General features: G+C 38.1%; 1 protein-coding gene across 1 annotated transcript; it reads left to right on the top strand.

The window, feature by feature from the left end:
* The first annotated feature begins 1,781 nt into the window (after window positions 1-1,781).
* On the top strand, window positions 1,782-20,263 carry LOC105383714 (integrin alpha-PS3-like). The gene is made up of 24 exons (XM_048623768.1): window positions 1,782-1,937; window positions 2,282-2,423; window positions 3,954-4,063; window positions 4,273-4,364; window positions 4,642-4,795; window positions 7,713-7,802; window positions 8,037-8,144; window positions 8,276-8,370; window positions 8,666-8,878; window positions 9,156-9,252; window positions 9,598-9,780; window positions 10,154-10,251; window positions 10,489-10,570; window positions 15,971-16,110; window positions 16,280-16,479; window positions 16,854-17,052; window positions 17,448-17,611; window positions 17,772-17,856; window positions 17,950-18,039; window positions 18,159-18,309; window positions 18,681-18,762; window positions 19,296-19,407; window positions 19,501-19,562; window positions 19,716-20,263. The coding sequence occupies exons 1-24, from the start codon at window positions 1,931-1,933 to the stop codon at window positions 20,011-20,013; spliced, it is 3,054 nt and encodes a 1,017-aa protein (XP_048479725.1). The 5' UTR covers window positions 1,782-1,930; the 3' UTR covers window positions 20,014-20,263.
* The last annotated feature ends 522 nt before the right edge of the window (window positions 20,264-20,785 follow it).

Here is a 20,785-nt window from a genome sequence, read left to right as displayed (position 1 = left end):
TACTCCCACCTTTTCTCCATGAGTTGTTTTAAGAGAAAAAGTTGGTCAGTTGTGCTGCGATTTTGCCGGAACCCACACTGGTAGTCTCCTAATATTCCTTCAGCGTACAGTTCCAACCTTTTTAACAATACATACGACAGTATTTTGTAGGCAGTTGGGAGCAGGGCGATGCCGCGATAGTTGTTGCATTTCTTCCTGCTTCCTTTCTTATGTATTGGGCATAAAACGCCGACATTGAACTCCTCCGGTTGTTGCTCTTTATTCCAGATGTTGATGACGAGCTCATAGATGCGGGATTGTACAGCACCTCCTCCGTACTTCCAGAGTTCCCCGGGGACATCATCAACACCTGGGGCTTTGTTGTTTTTAAGCCTCATTATTGCCTGTCTTACTTCTTCAAAGCTCGGTGTAGGTATGTCTTCGCTATTGACGACTTCCTGGTTCCGGATTGCGACATTCGGTTCTGGACAGTTGAGTAGGTTTTCGAAGTATTTTCTCCAAGTCTCTTTTATTGTCCCTGAGTCCATCACCAAGTTTCCACTTTCGTCTTCCAAGAACTGGGTGGTCGGTTGGTAACCCTTCTTAGTAGTCGTTACTTCTTGGTAGAATTTTCTAGTTTCGTTGGATCGAATGAGTAGCTCCATATTGCGTAAGATCATATCTAGATGTTTCCTTTTGGTCCTCCTGATAGTATTTCTGCAAGCAGTTCTGGCTTCCTCATACTGATCTTTCCATTTTTCATCTTGTTCTGCTAAGATTTTACACTTACGCCTTATTTCTACCACCCTGTCGCACTCTTCGGTCCACCACTTTCTACCTTTCTTTCGCTTTCTTCGGCCCAAAATTTGAAATGCGGTGTCTTTGACAGTGCTTTTAACTTTCTCCCACTGCTCGTTTACGTTACAATACTGTATTTCTAAATGAGCGAATCTGTTAGACAGTTCCATCTGAAATTTGTGCCTGGTATTTTCATTTTTTAAAGCATCTGTATTTATCTTCAAAGTTTCTCCACTGAGTTTGCTTTTGGCGATATTTATTTTGGCTCTCATTTTTACCCCAACAAGGTAATGATCGCTATCGCAGTCGGGGCCTCTGAAAGATCTTACGTCCTCTATACTGTTTTTATGCCTGTCATCAATGAGAACGTGGTCAATTTGATTGACAGTATGACCATCGGGGGATTTCCAGGTGCCTTTGTGAATGTCTTTATGGGGAAACATGGTGCTACTCACTACCATTGTTTTGGCTGCTGCAAAGCTTACGAGTCTCAAGCCGTTTTCATTTGTCTGTGAGTGTTTACTATGTCTCCCAATCGTTGGCATCAGGTGTTGCTCTCTTCCAACTTTAGCATTAAAGTCCCCAATGACCAGTTTCACGTCATATGATGGGATCTGGTCAAAGAGGGTTTCTAGATCTTCGTAAAAGGTGTCTTTCGTGGCTTCCTGTGCTGACTCAGTGGGTGCATAAGCGTTATCAATATATAATTCATTAGTAAATAATGAGATATGGATCAATTTAGTTCGCTCTCACCGGAACAGATATGTTACTGTTGTTCAGAATGACCACCTGAGTCACCCCTGAATGAAAATGAAAATTAGTGGAAAATATAATAATTAACTATAACAACCGTTTACAAAAAAAATTAAATTAAAATATAACAACCGTTACTAAATCCACCAATAAGTAACTACTCAATTTATGTAACAGGAATTCTGGATTGTTTTATATTTTTATCAACAGGAAAAATATGAGGATGCCTTGACTAAACGATTGCATGTTTAGTTTCATATCTGAGTGTATGTAAGCAACAAACAGAATATTAACTAAATTTAATTTAATTTTGGTGTTAGTGGTAATTTTGAAAACTCGATTAATGATGTGCAGTGAATACTAACCTGAAAGTGTATCTGAGAGGAAAAGTTAATAAATCATGAAAAGTAAGAAAATATCCTTCCACCCTCAGGTTGTCTTGAAAAAATCGCTTTAAGCGATAAGACCGCCATTTTTGTACATATTTGTTAGTATTTAAGTTTTGTAAGTTAAAGAATATTCTATCTATCTAAGAATATGTAAAATAGTAATTTCTTACTTCATACTATAAGTAATATTAATAGATTTATCACTGAGGGATTAATTACGCTTCTGGATAAAATTGCAGAACGACCGAATATAGATTTGCCGACGTTTTTTTTAAAGATATTTATAATTTTTCATACAGCATGCTATCGCTCTGTGCCGACTTTATTTATATATGTTGCACTTAATGAATTTGACTTTTTAGTTATATTATTAGTATTGGGAATCTGCACTATACCCAATCTGGCATTTTATCACGAAAATGTGACGAAGATACTGGCTCCGTCGGGCCTCAGGAATGAATCGCTGTTTGGATTCAGTGTCGCTTTTCAACAGATGGATGCCAAGTAAGTTACAAACTTTCATTTAGGTATGATTTGACTTGAAATTTGAAATGAAAATAAGTACATGTAAGTATTATAATTCAATATGAGTATATGTAGCGTGTTTTGAAACTATACAAGGCCAGAACGCACCCATAGTGTACTAGCACTGTATAGTTTCAAGTGAAAAAAAATATTATTTGACTTGAAAATATACACGATTTGTGCGTACTAATCGCGTATACTTTCAAGTTGGGAATTACTGAATCGTTCTTGAAAATATACATTGCTATTACGCACATTGCTTGATTCGCGTACTTGTAGCATATAATTTGTACCTACATGCTGATTCTGATTTACTTAACTATTTCGATAAATTTACATGACTATAATTTACTTGTTCTGCCTGTCATACTTATAGAATGTTAATAAATATAGATGAACAAGCTCTAATTTGATTGATAAATTGATATTTATAGCAATCATACTTGCAAGTAAGAATACTTATATCTTATTATTTATATGAATTAATAGTAATACCTACTACACTCACGAGCAATGAAAAAGTTCCAGTGACGATAGCTCCTGAACGGAAAAGACTAGCTTAATGAAGCCGTCGGCAATATTAAAGTACATTTAAGAGCGCATCAAAATATTATTATAACCAACTAAAAACGTTCATTTTGATCAAATTCTAAATTAAATGTTTTAAAAAATTGGGGTAATTTGGTGTTGACTTTTTGCTACTTGGACTTATTTATTGCTCGTGATTGTAGTAGGTATTACAGACCTATAATTATCAAGTTTTGAATTCACCGTAATTGTCTTTTATGAATTGTTCTACACCCTCTTCTCTTTTAGTATTTAAAACAGTTCTACAGTATAATTTAAATCAATTTACTTTTTAACTGTATGATGTAAACAAAAAACACGTTACGAAAACAATGCCAAGTGCGGAATGATGATGCAATGTTTAGAAAGCAATAGATTTATTACTATTTCGCATGAAAGAAAGAGAGAGCAACAATTCAAAAGGGCTACCTGGTAACTAATCATGTATAGTTTCAAGGGCTCGCATTGCCGCTTGGCACTTGAAAATATACACGATTAGTACGCAGTGGTAACTGCTGCAGTATATTTTCAAGCCATAATTTTGGCCCAACTTACTTGAAAATATACGCGATTAGTGCGTAATGGCCTTGTATACTTTCAAGTAAATCATGGCACCATTTCAATTTGAAAATATACGCGAGCAGTCCCAGCCTCTGCGTTCTGGCCTTGTATAGTTTCAAAACACGCGTATATGTATGCCCTTTTTGTTGTTTTTATTTGGGTATATGACATCATATCATAAAATTTCGATATTCTGATGCTTTTTTTCTTCGAAACGTGCTTGGTTAGACTAGTACTAACCCCCATTTCGCGCTCAAACGCATTCATCTTAAAACCCGGTATACTGTCATGTCTTTGACCTATATATACAGATCTTTGATTAAAGATACAGGTATAAGGCACTCTAAATACGGATATTCTATGTATCTGATAACTTTCCAGACTGGTAGTGTCAGCGCCGAGAGCTGATCACGTTGGACTAGTGCTGCTGTGTGACGTCACCAGTGGAGCTTGCACCGCGGTCACCACCAATATTGACAAAAATGAGTCAGGTATCAACTTATTATTGAGTTATGTACCTCGTTGATGAATTTGTGAGTGGAAACCACGAAAAGACTATGATGTCGGCGTTTGCCGACGCCGTTTCTCCATACATTTTTATGACAATCCGTTTAGTAACAAACATTGTCGAATTTATAATATTATAGTCGAATTATGTATAGAGCTTTGAAATCGCATGAACTGGCCATTTTTGTTCCAGAATCACAGAAGTACATTTACAATGGTGAGGAAGGTACTTATCCGGACTTATGGCTCGGCACTACAGTTGCAGCTGGGTCGAACTTTTATATGGTAGGTCCAATGATTATGTATGTCAATGGAATCCTTATGAAAGTTTTTATAACTTTTATGCATCGTTTATATGAGATTGCTCAATCGTGAGAGAATATATTATGTATGTTTTGCGTATTTATTTATTAACCATATAACGTGCACAACCGTATTTTCATTGTAGATAAGTCCCATTTTAATATTATGGTACATTTTCTTATTAAAATTAAAAAAGAACTGTACCTTATATCCTTATTTAATTTGGTAATTACGTTGGTTTCTATTGTCCACCATGCAGGCCTGCGCTCCCCGGACTATCATAAGAAAGCTGACTTCCATAGCTGTGCTCAACGTGGGACTTTGCTTGGTCGGGAATCAAACCGGAGTCATGAACCCCATGAAGAGAATGGACTACGCTGACAGGATGAATGTGGAACAAAAAAGAAATACTGGTTTGCATCTTCCATTTTGTGATAACTTAAAAAGAAATAGTTAAACTTGTCGCAGCGTTGGCAGACAAACGCCGCATCGATGTTGATTTGAGCGTGTAAACGCGCCGTAATCGAATCAGAAACGTCAAGGGATTTTCCTTGGGTAAGGTCGATACAGCCCTGGCAACATTTTAAAAAGTAAGAGGTCACGTGACGTTTAAAAAGTGAAGGGGCCATGCCGCCATTCTGGATTCTGAGCTTGGACGAGTTGGACGTGACACGGGAAACAGTGTGCTGTATCGAACTTGCCGCGTTTCTAAAAGTAATCCGTCTGCATCATCGCGATCTTGCATTGTTACATTAAGTGTTGATTGTAATCTGAATAATCGAGATACGAACTACACGAAGAGCCTATTATTTCCGCCCGCACGATGAATCCGCCGCCAGACGAGATGCCCGGCGGACCCCTCCCCGTCATCAGATGTGGGATCAGAAGACGCCACCCCACGTGCTTCACACCACGACACGAACTACGAGAAATGGCAGCAGCTTCTAGAACATCAGAATCGGAATTTCCTGACGCTTGTTCGAGCTATGAAAACGCCGTCGTCGTCGTCCGAGCTGAGGTTACCTGACTACGATCCCAGTAAATCCGATGTCGACGCACGTTCTTGGATGTCGACTGCGGACCTGTGCATCAACGACGAGAATCTGCTAGGCGCACGGCTTATGGTGGCCTTGAGCCGCGCTCTGAAAGGTCAAGCGTCCACGTGGCTGTCAACTGTATCTTTCCCCTGGATGACATGGAGTGACTTCACGGAGCTTTTCATACGAAGGTACGAGTGCCCAGAAAATACAGCTTCATTCCTAATTAATTTGAGTGACAGTAAACCTAAAGAAAATGAGTGCCTTGCTACTTATGCTGCCTCGCTGATGACTGCAATCATGTCACGCTGGAAGAATATGAATACCGAACAGCTAGCTTTGGCTACAGTGTTGGCACATGTTTCCCGATTTGACCGACGTGTCCAACGACTAGCTTTCACTAAAGAAGTGACTACGCGCAACCAGCTTCAGCAAAAGCTCAAGGCTGTTTCGTTTCTAAAACGGAAAGTAGCTAATAGCGAGGACTACCCCGATAGCAAGAAAATTCGCAGCTTCAGTGCCTCCGTTTCCATAAAGTGCAACTACTGTGAGAAATTAGGGCACGAATTCTGCCTACAAAGAAGACGTGGTTGGAGGAGACCAGAAGAGCGTTCCCCTTCCCAACCAAGCGACAATTTCAAGAGGATACCGCCTCCATCTACAGCGAAGACTGCGGTCACTGGCTTCCACTGCCAGGGCCAGGGACACTTCGCATCCAGCTGTCCAAAGCGTCGCAGAGAGGACCAGGATGCTGCCAGTGGAGGAGCGAGTGGATGCGGTGCAGCCAAGGAGAAGATCTATGCGTAGTGAGCGCGCCTGCTGGGATGTTGCATTAATCTGGTGAGCTGTTTTCGTTTAAACTATGACTGTAGTTTCAAAGTTTAGAGGCTAGATGTTTCATTACGTGGATGAGGTTAGTGTGACCGGTACTGTGGAATTATTTTCGAGGTTCGAGTCCTGGAACTGTTAATGTGTCGGGTTGCCAGACCTGTTGACTTTAAAAAAAAAGGTTATGACATTGAGGTTGATCAAATCCTGAGGTCCTGTTAAGCTAAGGTCATTAGGGTTTTGGACATGCGTCCATGACCTCATTAGGTAAATGCCCGAAAGTTGAGTCCCTATTTTTGATTATGCTATGTAATGATCAAGCAATCGATTGAATTGTGTGTTTCTGTGGTGTGTCTTGCTCAATTGTTTAATGCCACTGGATGGAAGTGTTAGTGAGTGCCGGATGGAGGCACTGGAATGACACCGGATGGAGGTGTGCATTCGTGATGAGTACTTGGGTAACCTGATGGAGGCCGGACAAGTGAGCAAGGACCATTGGTAATCAGATCCTGATCCGTGTTTTTGTTTAGTACAGAGTTAAAGATAGTGGATTAACTTTCGAGTAGGTATTGATTTGTTTTGTCTGATACCACTAGATGGAAGTGGTAGTAGACTGAGAGGTTGTCTTGGATGAGAGTATGATTAATTTAAGCTGTGTATACATTCTTTGATTATTTTTAACGTTATTACTGTTCCATCAATGGGTTTAAGCTGTTTTGAAATTTTCCTTTTTGAAACGTGTACCTAACTAATTGAACTTTGATATCCAATTTTGAGATTTAATGACTTTTTGTCTGATACTGTTCAAGTTAAAGCTTCATAGTTCATCAGTGTGATGAATGCAGAGTTCATGAGCCCACTGCTTTCTTCCCTGACTAGGTCAGGACTGGCCGAGTAAAATTCAGTTACTGCGGTTGTTTTTCTTTCTTTCCAGATAACTCACACGAGGACGTGTGAGATGTCATGATGGCCGTGTCGCAGCGTTGGCAGACAAACGCCGCATCGATGTTGATTTGAGCGTGTAAACGCGCCGTAATCGAATCAGAAACGTCAAGGGATTTTCCTTGGGTAAGGTCGATACAGCCCTGGCAACATTTTAAAAAGTAAGAGGTCACGTGACGTTTAAAAAGTGAAGGGGCCATGCCGCCATTCTGGATTCTGAGCTTGGACGAGTTGGACGTGACACGGGAAACAGTGTGCTGTATCGAACTTGCCGCGTTTCTAAAAGTAATCCGTCTGCATCATCGCGATCTTGCATTGTTACATTAAGTGTTGATTGTAATCTGAATAATCGAGATACGAACTACACGAAGAGCCTATTATTTCCGCCCGCACGATGAATCCGCCGCCAGACGAGATGCCCGGCGGACCCCTCCCCGTCAAACTTAATATGCCACCGACTACCAAAATATACATTATGTTTCTACTACATTAAGTTTAATATCATATATTTTGGTACTTTCAGAGCAATGGATGGATACTGTGGGATGGAGTATCCATGTCAATGAAAATGATGACACGACCATTGTCGGAGGGCCCAGCCACAGTGAACAAAGTAAAATAATTTACTGAGTACCTACAATATAATGTACAATAGTATAACATAATATTAGTAGTACCTACATTAAAAATGTTATGTGTTCATAATTTACTGTATACTTAATAGTCAAATAAAAGTGATCCAAAGAATTTAATTGCTACCACTTTATGCACGAATTAAAATGTTTTATGCTTGAGCTTGACAATCACAAAATCAACTATATGATATTTTTTTGTTTATTTTTTCTAGGTAGAGGAACAGCTCTTATTTATAAAACCCCATTAGACACACAAGCAATCCCGGAAGTAATGAAATCATATTTGTATGAAGATTTGGATCAAATTTCATATAATTTCGGTAAGTATTAGGGCAAATTAATAATTTACTCATGATCTAATGTTCTGCTGGTCCTCTCATTTCAGTGGCCGTGGGTTCAAATCCTGGCACGTAACAGTTAATAAAAAATGTATATTTATATTTTATTTCAGGATACAGCGTATCAACCGGGCATTATTTTTCAACCAACACATCTGACGTAGTGTATGCCATCAGTTCGACATACGGCTACGATGGTCCTGGTAAGGCAAGTATCTTTGTATCATCATCTTCACCTCCCCACTGCTGGGGCAAGGGTCTCCTTCCAAAGAAGGATGGGTTTTTGGCCTAGGCTACTACGCTGCCGCTGGCCTAGTGCGGGTTGGTGGACCCCAACACTAGCAAGCTTGTGCTGAGAAAGTTGTCGCGTAAATGGGCAACCCGAATGTCGGATGTTTTCAAGCATCACTGAAACTAGTTTGACTACGGGCGCTTGTATAAGACAATATAAGAAAAAGACCTCAACCAACCTTACATAATACTTAAAACCTTTAACCCCCCAGGTGGTATTCTACAAGTCCGGCGTGCGGAAACCCCTGGCCGTGCTCGTAGATCAAGAAGACCTGGTGGGCAGCATGTTCGGAGCCGCGCTGTGTTCGCTGGAGCTGAACGGAGACTCCCGCACTGACCTGCTCGTGGGGGCTGCAGCGCTCGCGGCCGGCGGTGGTTATAACAGTGGCGCTGTGCATGTGTATGTCACTGCTGATTTTGTTAAGGTAAGGGTTTTTGGTTAGCCATGGAGGGTTATTTAGAGAAGTTCTTAAAAGATTTTGATATAAAAAGCTTAATAGGAAAAAAGGGGTTAAAGCTTAATAGTAAAATAACCGTCGAAATCGGTATAGTGTATTCGGAAATAACTTTCTCTAACCTTAACTTTTCCAATATTATAAATATGTGTTGTAACTTATAAAGTAAAGTGTACTTACCTATCACATACCACTTCATTAAGATTTTAATTTCAAATGAAAATAACATGTTTTATTCTGTTTTTAGTTTAAACGAAGCAAAACGATATATGGATCTCAATCGGGAGGCTTCTTTGGTCTCGCCATCAGCAACATGGGCGATTTAGATGGAGACGGGAAAGATGGTAAGATCTTCTGTAGGTACTCTTAAATCTACCGATATAAGTTAGTACTGCCTGACCTTCTTTCAATTTATAAATCATTAAAACACATATTTCTTCGTTCGGCGCACTAATCTAACAGTCATTGCCTCAGCTAACATCCTTTAGAATATAACCTAACCTAACCAACGTTACATACCCCCGATATTCAACACTATTAAATCACATAGCTTTTGAAAGACTAAGCCGATTTGGATAAAATATGACTAAGAACACTCGGGGTAAGATTAAGTACCTATGACCCAAAAAACAAATCTTTAATCAGTTCAGCCTTTTGTTTTTGTTACACTTATAACTCTTTAATTGCAGAGGTAGTGGTTGCGGCCCCTTTCGAAGACGAGGGTCGCGGCGCCGTGTACCTCTACATGGGTTCAGAGCTCGACGGTAGTTACGTACCGAAGTGCGCACAGAAAATAGCGGGGACTGGCACTCAGGGGTACTTCGGATACAGCCTGGCGCCTCTGACAGACTTGCGAGACAACGGGATGCACGGTAAGACCTTTTGACTATGCGAGAATACCAGACTTGTGCGTTTGGCAATTGTACTGTGCATTTGGAACCTAACACATTCCAATCTGCAATATTTAAAAAAAAAAAAATAATTATAGTTCTTGAGCCTGTAACTTTCCAATACTGTAGACTGATTTAGGTAAAATTCCGCCCTAGCAAGTAACCCGAACGTTTTTTTGCAACAATAGTGCTGCGAAACTATTCACTTGAATACATGTAACTTTCAAAATCCAACACCATCTTTCGCTCTTATCTTTGCTTTCGTCTAGGGAGGAAAAGTACTGAATTTCATAGCTGAACATTCTTTATGCTACATTATGTATACTTAGGTACAGTAATTAATCTTGCTTTTTAGGTCTGGTTGTTGGATCTCCCGGGGAGAACTCTGTGTCGATATACAAGCACATTCCTATATTCAGTATACAACTTATTGAAGTTATTCCTGACTTGAAGGTACGTACTTAGGGTGGGTTGCACCATTTAACTTTAACTATTACAAACGTCAAATCTCTTGAAGATTGATGTCTCTCGTCAAGGGATTTGACGTTTGTAATAGTTAAAGTTAAATGGTGCAACCCACCCTTAGAGTTAATACGCCATAGTCATATTTGATCATTAAAAGTTTACACAGAAGGATTTAAAACTATTCATCAACCGACGTGTTTTATAAAAAAAATATCCTTTTTTCAGGAGTATGTAGATAAAGACAATTTCGTTTTTAAATCTTGTATAAATGTGACTCGTGTGTTAATTCCCCGAACTATTACAGCAGGTAAGTTAATATTATTTTATTTGTATCTCCGCTTTAATGTATTTTAATACTAAGCAGTGTGTGCCTGAGGAAGTTTGAGGACATGTCTATGTAATGTATTATGATGTTGGGTTAAATATGGATTGTGTACTGCTTGGCTAAAAAACATGTTCTCATATTAATGTCGCAGGCATCTGGTTTAATCTCCTGTTTGATTGAACCGCTAGCCCGTTCATTGGATGACGCTATTCAGTTGTATGACTAGGCCGAACGTTGATTGTACAAGCGTCACAAAACGTCCAACTAGTTAGCGGACTTAAAATCAGTCAGGTGGTGAATAAAACAAATATGGCTTCTAACAGCGAACAGCTGACACAAAAAACATTTGTATTGTTATTTTTTGCAAATAAATTAGCTTTGAAGTGCGTTATTTATGTTATAATGTTAAAATAGTGTGACAACATGGATTTACCTATTATTACACCGCCGGCGGATAGTTTCAAAGAAAAAAAATGTGCTGAAACTGGATAATTATGAACAACAATATCAAGGTACGTTTATTGTTATTGTTAAGTTACTTTGTGAGATGAGAGCTTTGTAACATAAGGTGTGTGAAGTTAGCAGCCTAAAGTTAGCAGCCTTTGAATACCCGACCAAATTAAGATGGTCACTTCAGTCATTGCATACTTTATCAATTAAAACACATAAAAAGCCCCAAAACATTGGAATAATAATGCTAGGTATTTATATAAACACTAAAATATGTTCTAAAATAAATAAATTCTAAAAAATACGACGTTTACTTACTGACGCTCTTGTTGGTTAATGGATATTTTGTATGGGGGCACCAAGATGCTATAGACCTGCCCGCATCTCACCTGGTTTATTATGTGTGTTGTGTCATTAGAAAACACTGACAGAAGTTTCATCAACATTGAAACGGGATAGCAGGTGTCCAGGAGCAAGTTTCTGACGGATTTTGGGTGAAAAATTGACAATATTTCACGAATATTCAAGTTTGCAGGTGGAACCTGAAGAGATTCAGCTGCAAATGATAGTTCATATGAAAGGTATTATTAATACCTAGAAACAGTTTTCAGCAATTTCAGATTAAATGACTTTTGGTGAATATTCAAGGTGAAAACCAAAAAATAAAACTTAGCAGCCCAAGATTAACATTTTGTATGGGGGCACCAAGATGCTGTAGACCTGCCCGCATCTCACCTGGTTTATTATGTGTGTTGTGTCATTAGAAAACACTGACAGAAGTTTCATCATCATTGAAACGGGATAGCAGGTGTCCAGGAGCCACTTTCTGACAGATTTTGGGTGAAAAATTGACAATATTTCACGAATATTCAAGTTTGCAGGTGGAACCTGAAGAGATTCAGCTGCAAATGATAGTTCATATGAAAGGTATTATTAATACCTAGAAACAGTTTTCACCTTGAATATTCACCAAAAGTCATTTAATCTGAAATTGCTGAAAACCATTTCTAGGTATTAATAATACCTTTCATATGAACTATCATTTGCAGCTGAATCTTTTCAGGTTCCACCTGCAAACTTGAATATTCGTGAAATATTGTCAATTTTTCACCCAAAATCTGTCAGAAAGTGGCTCCTGGACACCTGCTATACCGTTTCAATGTTGATGAAACTTCTGTCAGTGTTTTCAAATGACACAACACACATAATAAACCAGGTGAGATGCGGGCAGGTCTATAGCATCTTGGTGCCCCCATACAAAATGTTAATCTTGGGCTGCTAAGTTTTATTTTTTGGTTTTCACCTTGAATATTCACCAAAAGTCATTTAATCTGAAATTGCTGAAAACCGTTTCTAGGTATTAATAATACCTTTCATATGAACTATCATTTGCAGCTGAATCTCTTCAGGTTCCACCTGCAAACTTGAATATTCGTGAAATATTGTCAATTTTTCACCCAAAATCTGTCAGAAAGTGGCTCCTGGACACCTGCTATACCGTTTCAATGTTGATGAAACTTCTGTCAGTGTTTTTTTATGACACAACACACATAATAAACCAGGTGAGATGCGGGCAGGTCTATAGCATCTTGGTGCCCCCATACAAAATGTTAATCTTGGGCTGCTAAGTTTTATTTTTTGGTTTTCACCTTGAATATTCACCAAAAGTCATTTAATCTGAAATTGCTGAAAACAGTTTCTAGGTATAAATAATACCTTTCATATGAACTATCATTTGCAGCTGAATCTCTTCAGGTTCCACCTGCAAACTTGAATATTCGTTAAATATTGTCAATTTTTCACCCAAAATCCGTCAGAAAGTGGCTCCTGGACACCTGCTATCCCGTTTCAATGTTGATGAAACTTCTGTCAGTGTTTTCTAATGACACAACACACATAATAAACCAGGTGAGATGCGGGCAGGTCTATAGCATCTTGGTGCCGCCATACAAAATGTTAATCTTGGGCTGCTAAGTTTTATTTTTTGGTTTTAACCTTGAATATTCACCAAAAGTCATTTAATCTGAAATTGCTGAAAATCGTTTCTAGGTATTAATAATACCTTTCATATGAACTATCAATTGCAGCTGAACCTGTTCAGGCTCCGCCTGCAAACTTGAATATTCGTGAAATATTGTAAATTTTTCACCCAAAATCCGTCTGAAAGTGGCTCCTGGACACCTGCTATCCCGTTTCAATGTTGATGAAACTTCTGTCAGTGTTTTCTAATGACACAACACACATAATAAACCAGGTGAGATGCGGGCAGGTCTATAGCATCTTGGTGCCCCCATACAAAATGTTAATCTTGGGCTGCTAAGTTTAATTTTTTGGTTTTCACCTTGAATATTCACCAAAAGTCATTTAATCTGAAATTGCTGAAAATCGTTTCTAGGTATTAATAATACCTTTCATATGAACTATCATTTGCAGCTGAATCTCTTCAGGTTCCACCTGCAAACTTGAATATTCGTGAAATATTGTCAATTTTTCACCCAAAATCTGTCAGAAAGTGGCTCCTGGACACCTGCTATACCGTTTCAATGTTGATGAAACTTCTGTCAGTGTTTTTTTATGACACAGCACACATAATAAACCAGGTGAGATGCGGGCAGGTCTATAGCATCTTGGTGCCCCCATACAAAATGTTAATTTTGGGCTGCTAAGTTTTATTTTTTGATTTTCACCTTGAAGAGTCACCAAAAGTCATTTAATCTGAAATTGCTGAAAATCGTTTCTAGGTATTAATAATACCTTTCATATGAACTGTCTTTGCAGCTGAACCTGTTCAGGCTCCGCCTGCAAACTTGAATATTCGTGAAATATTGTAAATTTTTCACCCAAAATCCGTCAGAAAGTGGCTCCTGGACACCTGCTATCCCGTTTCAATGTTGATGAAACTTCTGTCAGTGTTTTCTAATGACACAACACACATAATATACCAGGTGAGATGCGGGCAGGTCTATAGCATCTTGGTGCCGCCATACAAAATGTTAATCTTGGGCTGCTAAGTTTTATTTTTTGGTTTTAACCTAGAATATTCACCAAAAGTCATTTAATCTGAAATTGCTGAAAACCATTTCTAGGTATTAATAATACCTTTCATATGAACTATCATTTGCAGCTGTATCTGTTCAGGCTCCACCTGCAAACTTGAATATTCGTGAAATATTGTAAATTTTTCACCCAAAATCCGTCAGAAAGTGGCTCCTGGACACCTGCTATCCCGTTTCAATGTTGATGAAACTTCTGTCAGTATTTTCTAATGACACAATACACATAATAAACCAGGTGAGATGCGGGCAGGTCTACAGCATCTTGGTGCCCCCATACAAAATGTTAATCTTAGGCTGCTAAGTTTTATTTTTTGGTTTTCACCTTGAATATTCACCAAAAGTCATTTAATTTGAAATTGCTGAAAACCGTTTCTAGGTATTAATAATACCTTTCATATGAACTATCATTTGCAGCTGAATCTCTTCAGGTTCCACCTGCAAACTTGAATATTTGTGAAATATTGTCAATTTTTCACCCAAAATCTGTCAGAAAGTGGCTCCTGGACACCTGCTATACCGTTTCAATGTTGATGAAACTTCTGTCAGTGTTTTTTTATGACACAGCACACATAATAAACCAGGTGAGATGCGGGCAGGTCTATAGCATCTTGGTGCCCCCATACAAAATGTTAATTTTGGGCTGCTAAGTTTTATTTTTTGATTTTCACCTTGAAGAGTCACCAAAAGTCATTTAATCTGAAATTGCTGAAAATCGTTTCTAGGTATTAATAATACCTTTCATATGAACTGTCTTTGCCGCTGTATCTGTTCAGGCTCCACCTGCAAACTTGAATATTCGTGAAATATTGTAAATTTTTCACCCAAAATCCGTCAGAAAGTGGCTCCTGGACACCTGCTATCCCGTTTCAATGTTGATGAAACTTCTGTCAGTATTTTCTAATGACACAACACACATAATAAACCAGGTGAGATGCGGGCAGGTCTACAGCATCTTGGTGCCCCCATACAAAATGTTAATCTTGGGCTGCTAAGTTTTATTTTTTGGTTTTCACCTTGAATATTCACCAAAAGTCATTTAATCTGAAATTGCTGAAAATCGTTTCTAGGTATTAATAATACCTTTCATATGAACTATCATTTGCAGCTGAATCTCTTCAAGTTCCACCTGCAAACTTGATTATTCGTGAAATATTGTAAATTTTTCACCCAAAATCCGTCAGAAAGTGGCTCCTGGACACCTGCTATCCCGTTTCAATGTTGATGAAACTTCTGTCAGTGTTTTCTAATGACACAACACACATAATAAACCAGGTGAGATGCGGGCAGGTCTATAGCATCTTGGTGCCCCCATACAAAATATCCATTAACCAACAAGAGCGTCAGTAAGTAAACGTCGTATTTTTTAGAATTTATTTATTTTAGAACATATTTTAGTGTTTATATAAATACCTAGCATTATTATTCCAATGTTTTTGGGGCTTTTTACGTGTTTTAATTGATAAAGTATGCAATGACTGAAGTGACCATCTTAATTTGGTCGGGTATTCAAGGGCTGCTAACTTTAGGCTGCTAACTTCACGCAGGTTGTAACATAGTCTTTTTGTTGACTCTTGTCTGGTTATGTTCATCCTAACCAGACATTACAAAGTTGCTATACTATATCCCATTTAACGACTTCGCTGAATAACGTTCAGTCAAGACATTGGACGTTACAGTCAACCACTTGACGAGTTGTTCTTTAGTCATTCAACTGAGTAGCGTCATCCAATGAACGGGCTAGCGGTTTAATCAAACAGGAGATTAAACCAGATGCCTGCGACATTAATATTGCGTTTATACATAAAGTTGCTGCTTGCATAAAGTTGTTGTTTAGATTCCTAAAATAGTGAAGCATAATTGATAATACAATTTTCAGATCTAGAACTAAAAGTAGACATAAAACACCCTGATGCTAAAATAGATGGCCAAAGTCAAAATTATGTGTCGTTTAAAATATTAATTGAAGACAAGGGAGGACAGCAGATTTGCAAAGATATCAAAATTATCAAACCGTTGGTAAGCTTATGAATATCATCATTAATTGTAACGTTTAATTAAAATAAGATTTGTTTCATTTTGCACCTTTAATAACAGTGTCCTTAAAATCAAAGTCTTATTTTTCATAACTTGTTTTTAAATAATTCTTAGGTATTATTTATCACGAAATAATCTTTACACCTTGCAGAAAGGCGACAACTCCAAGCCTATAAAGTACAAGATGCACGTGATCCAGGTCAACGACCCTCGCGTGGAGCCCTACGACAGTTCCCGGGGGCTCCTCGCCGCCCCCCTCATCAAGCAGGGCCAGATCTGGACCACCACGGACTGCGAGCTGCCTGGACAGTGCAAGCCAGCCATCACCATCACTTTAACCAGCTCCATACTGTAAGGGCTCCCACGTATAAATACGATACGACGTCACGTCGTCGTGAAAACATCTTCCCACTTGTAGGTGTTCAATGCAAGAGAGTGAGAGAGTGTCACGACGCGATATAGTGACTGAGTTAGACTGGAAGCTGAATACTTTTATCTTCAGTAAAAAAAATCAACCATTGTAGGGCACTAGGGCTCACCTAGATCGCCGTGGGCCATTGTTCATCTCATCTACACAATGTAGGTATGTTAGCTCTCCGAGTCTAGCTGACCGTATCTGTGATAAACACAAGTTCAGTATGTATTGTTGAAAGGATGAGCCAGTCAGATTTACGGCTGACAAGGGCAGCTCACCTCTGTTAACTATATTTTGAATTTTATTTCAGAAATCCTTACGTAGTCGGATCAACGAGCGTAGAGACTCTTTCTATAGAAGTGACCAACACGAATGAGACCGCATACAAGCCGAGTGTCGAGGTGCAGGTGACGGGTATGAGGATATCCTCCACCACGGCGGGGTGCCAGGGAAACCGGACCACCCTGGTCTGTGAGCTGCAGGGCACTCTGCCGAAGAACGCTAACAGGGTGAGCTACATACCTATTTATATACTACAGTGCCACCTATCGCGAACTTGTTTCGACAACCATTTTCGTATTTAAAATGAATTTAACACCAATTGCTTCGTAAATGTTGACTTCGCGATAAAGCTCGTTTTAACTGCTATAGTATTGCTTTGTCTTCTGTGCAAATGGGATATATTTTTTCAGCAAGAGATGTGTATTTTTATTGAGTGAGTAACAAGAGAAAATATGTAGTCTTGCGGCCAAGTTTATATTTACAAAATAAAACGGTTAAGAATGTTATACCTGTAATTAACCCATTACAAACTAGCCATGGCCTACAACTAAGCCAAACTTAGCTAACTCCTTAAAACTGATGAAGCTCTATAATAAAGTACCTATAATTGAAATAATTTCAGACAATCCAAATAAACTTGGATGCATCATCACTGATAAGTACGAACTCGAGGTTAGCGATCCACACACACGTATACGATGAACAAAATAATATAAAACTTTTGCAAGATGGCAGAAGTATAATGTATTCGTTGAAATACGATGTCGAAAACATATTATTTAAGAGGTAAGTATCAGCTGAAATAAAGTACAAAATTTTGTATAAGACGCTGAAAAAACACAAAAATAATAAAAATTACAGTTAAGTTAGGTTAACGCAGTGTTTTCTTGGTACCAAAAAGGATTTCTAGCTGCGGAAATTAAAATTGTTCGTTTTGTATTTACAGATCATCAGAGAAACACAATGTATTAGTTAAATTAAATACCAACGAAGTATATAACACGGGTAAAAGACTAGAGCATAAATACATGGTTAGTACAATTGACCAGGTGAAAAAACAAGAAGACCTTTACATTTAGAAAGCTTCTTGATAGTTTTTTTTTTAAATTTTGTTCTAATTTCAGATACAAAACCAAGGAGTGACGCATTGGAATAATTTACAGACCCTTGTAACTTTAGAAAAGCAACCTTTCCTTCAAATTATGGCTATACAAGTAAGACTAACTTACCTAAGTATTATAAATTATAATGTTAAAACAATTACAAAGTTAATTTGTGGAGAGTAACTTCTGAATATTTGGGTAAATCTGGTTCATATTATTATTATTTTCAGATGTATTCAAAGGAGCATAACGAGCCTTGTCAAATGGATCCAATAGAAGAGACACACGTCACGATGACCTTCAAATGTCCACTGGGTCGTCTGGATAAAGATGAATTCAAAAACTTGGACGTAATTATGACGGTCATTCCGAACACGTTAGGTGAGCCAAACACGATCCACTGTAGGGTGTGGACCACTTGCAAGACAAGAAGGTTATTGGCATTAATTTACACGCTTGGAAAGCGGCATAAGGGAAATATTTAATAAGGCCCTGTTTCACAATGTCTGGTTAGTGGCTACCTGTAAGATAAAAGACATGCTGTCACTCTCCGTTATTTTTTTTTGACAGTGACAGTATGTATGTTATCTCACAGGTAGCCACTAACCAGACATTGCGAAACAGGGCCTAAGTATCTTATTCTAATATCTAATGTGTTGTCACTTTTATATCGTTGGACCACGATCGCCGTACAGATAACAAATTTGTACATATTATAATAATGATATATAGTTAGGCTGTGTTTTTTACAGGAGATGTCCTTAGCACCAGAAACATAACTGTTAAATCCAATATAGTGTTGTTACTGAATGATCATGGAAATAAGACTGATAGGTATGTAATGTACAGTCAGCTGCATAAGTATCTTTACACTTCTGTACCTTGTCAAACTGACGAAGCGTCAATGTTTCAATGAATTGATGGGCGGTTTCAGATTGACAAGGTACAAAAGTGTATAATAGCTACTTATGCAGCTGACTGTACACCATGAGAATATTTTAATGAGTCACTGGGAGTATGGGAGGAGCTTCTCCTACTGCCAGTTTCTATAACTCTATCTATCCATAACTGGTAGTTACTTTCATACGATTTTGACAGATTGTTACGTTTTATTATGTTAAAATCGTATGTAACTACCGTTATGGATAGATAGAGTTATAGAAACTGGCAGCTAGTGATATATTAACTGTATCTTATTATAATAAGCAGTTGGCTAATCATTATAATATAAATATTTAAATTTAACTTCCTAATTAAATAGACAGACGGTGCTGGTAAGCTTTAGTTCTCTTTCGAATTTAAGTAAGTGCTTACTGATTTTTTTATATTGTACATAATTCAGATACTATTTCATTTATTTATTTCAGCTTCGAGTGTTTGCTGATGCTGGAAAAGACTGTAATACCAATTTGGTTTATTCTGGTTGGAATATTGTTGGGGTTACTCATACTAAGTTTAACTATTTTAATTCTGTACGAGGTAAATATAATACAAACATAATAGTTAATGTACCTACAACTTTTTATATACCTAAGTTAGCTCTTATATTGCACAATACGTTTGATTTCGCAGTGTGGATTCCTGAAAAGACGTAAGAAGAAGGACTTAAGACTGTTAAAGCGACGAGCATCCGTGTAAGTATAAAACTACCCTTTAATTTACTCTGTTGGCACTGCTTGCTACCAACGACAGGGAATTCCCTGGAACCAAACCTGGGCCTATAATATGTGTTGACCTACCACGTAAGCGTGCAGGTACTAAGGTAATATAATATTTTCATATTACAGTCGTATGTCAATGAGGGAGAGTTCACAACGGCGCTCCGGATCCAGCAACAGGTCATTCCAGAAGCATGTAGAAGATGGCGGCCAACGGCGGCAGTCAGAGACCTGTCAAAACGAAGCAGCTGTCAGTGAAAACAAGATGGCGTCGGAGCGGGAAACCTTGAACTGTCAAAATAATACGAATTCCAACCGGGTGGATGTTAACCTTTCAGAACGAAGCGATATCGGTGGTTTATGTTCTGTGAGGGGTCCCCATGGAAGCGATACTGAGTCGGTATTCGGGGATTCAGGCGATGACTAACTATAGGGGTAGGTAGACTATACAGCTATACTACAATATTATCTCGTAAGCTTTCGTCAACATCTGTAGTTAAACTTGTAGGATATTTTAAACTTAAATTCCAGTGAGCGATATCACGAATGAGAATGTTTAATGTTAACATCTAAAAAAACTGCTAAAGGTCGATTTAAATCAAACGAGCAAAGCTAACCCCAGAGCAAAAGCTTTCTTTCAACGTTGTAAATATACCTTGGGAGATTTTAATTTGATATGAACATAATAATATATTATTTATAATCTATACTTAATGATAAAATAATGATTAAATCGTAGTGTTTTTATCAATGATCCCCTTACTCTAATACTATTGCATAACTAGCAGATTGTATTAGTACTATTTATCAAAAAATCCTAAATAACAGAAATATTTAAATATTTGTGAATCTGGGTGACTTTAAGTAAAAACATCACTTTTTACCGCGATTTTTAAAAAGGGTTAAAACAAGTGTTAATAAGAGATTTGCTAGTAAACCGCTAGAGTACCGCTAACACTGAGAGTTACTAAAGATATAAAGAGTATTTTGTAGAAATTCTGGGCTAAAAGTGGCGGACCTAGCAACAACTGTAGTGTGGATGTTTGTTAATCTATCAGGCAAAAACTGAATAACTGATTTTTATGAACTTGTAATGAATGAAGCTGACATACTGGGTTAACACATTTGCGGATTTATATCACGAAATACTTTATTTAGGGAAGCTTGCCGACAGCAACTATAGTGACATAATATACATA

Source organism: Plutella xylostella, chromosome 10 (assembly GCF_932276165.1).
Source record: "Plutella xylostella chromosome 10, ilPluXylo3.1, whole genome shotgun sequence".
Taxonomy (NCBI): Eukaryota; Metazoa; Arthropoda; class Insecta; order Lepidoptera; family Plutellidae; genus Plutella; species Plutella xylostella.
This window is presented reverse-complemented; position numbering and strand designations above follow the sequence as displayed.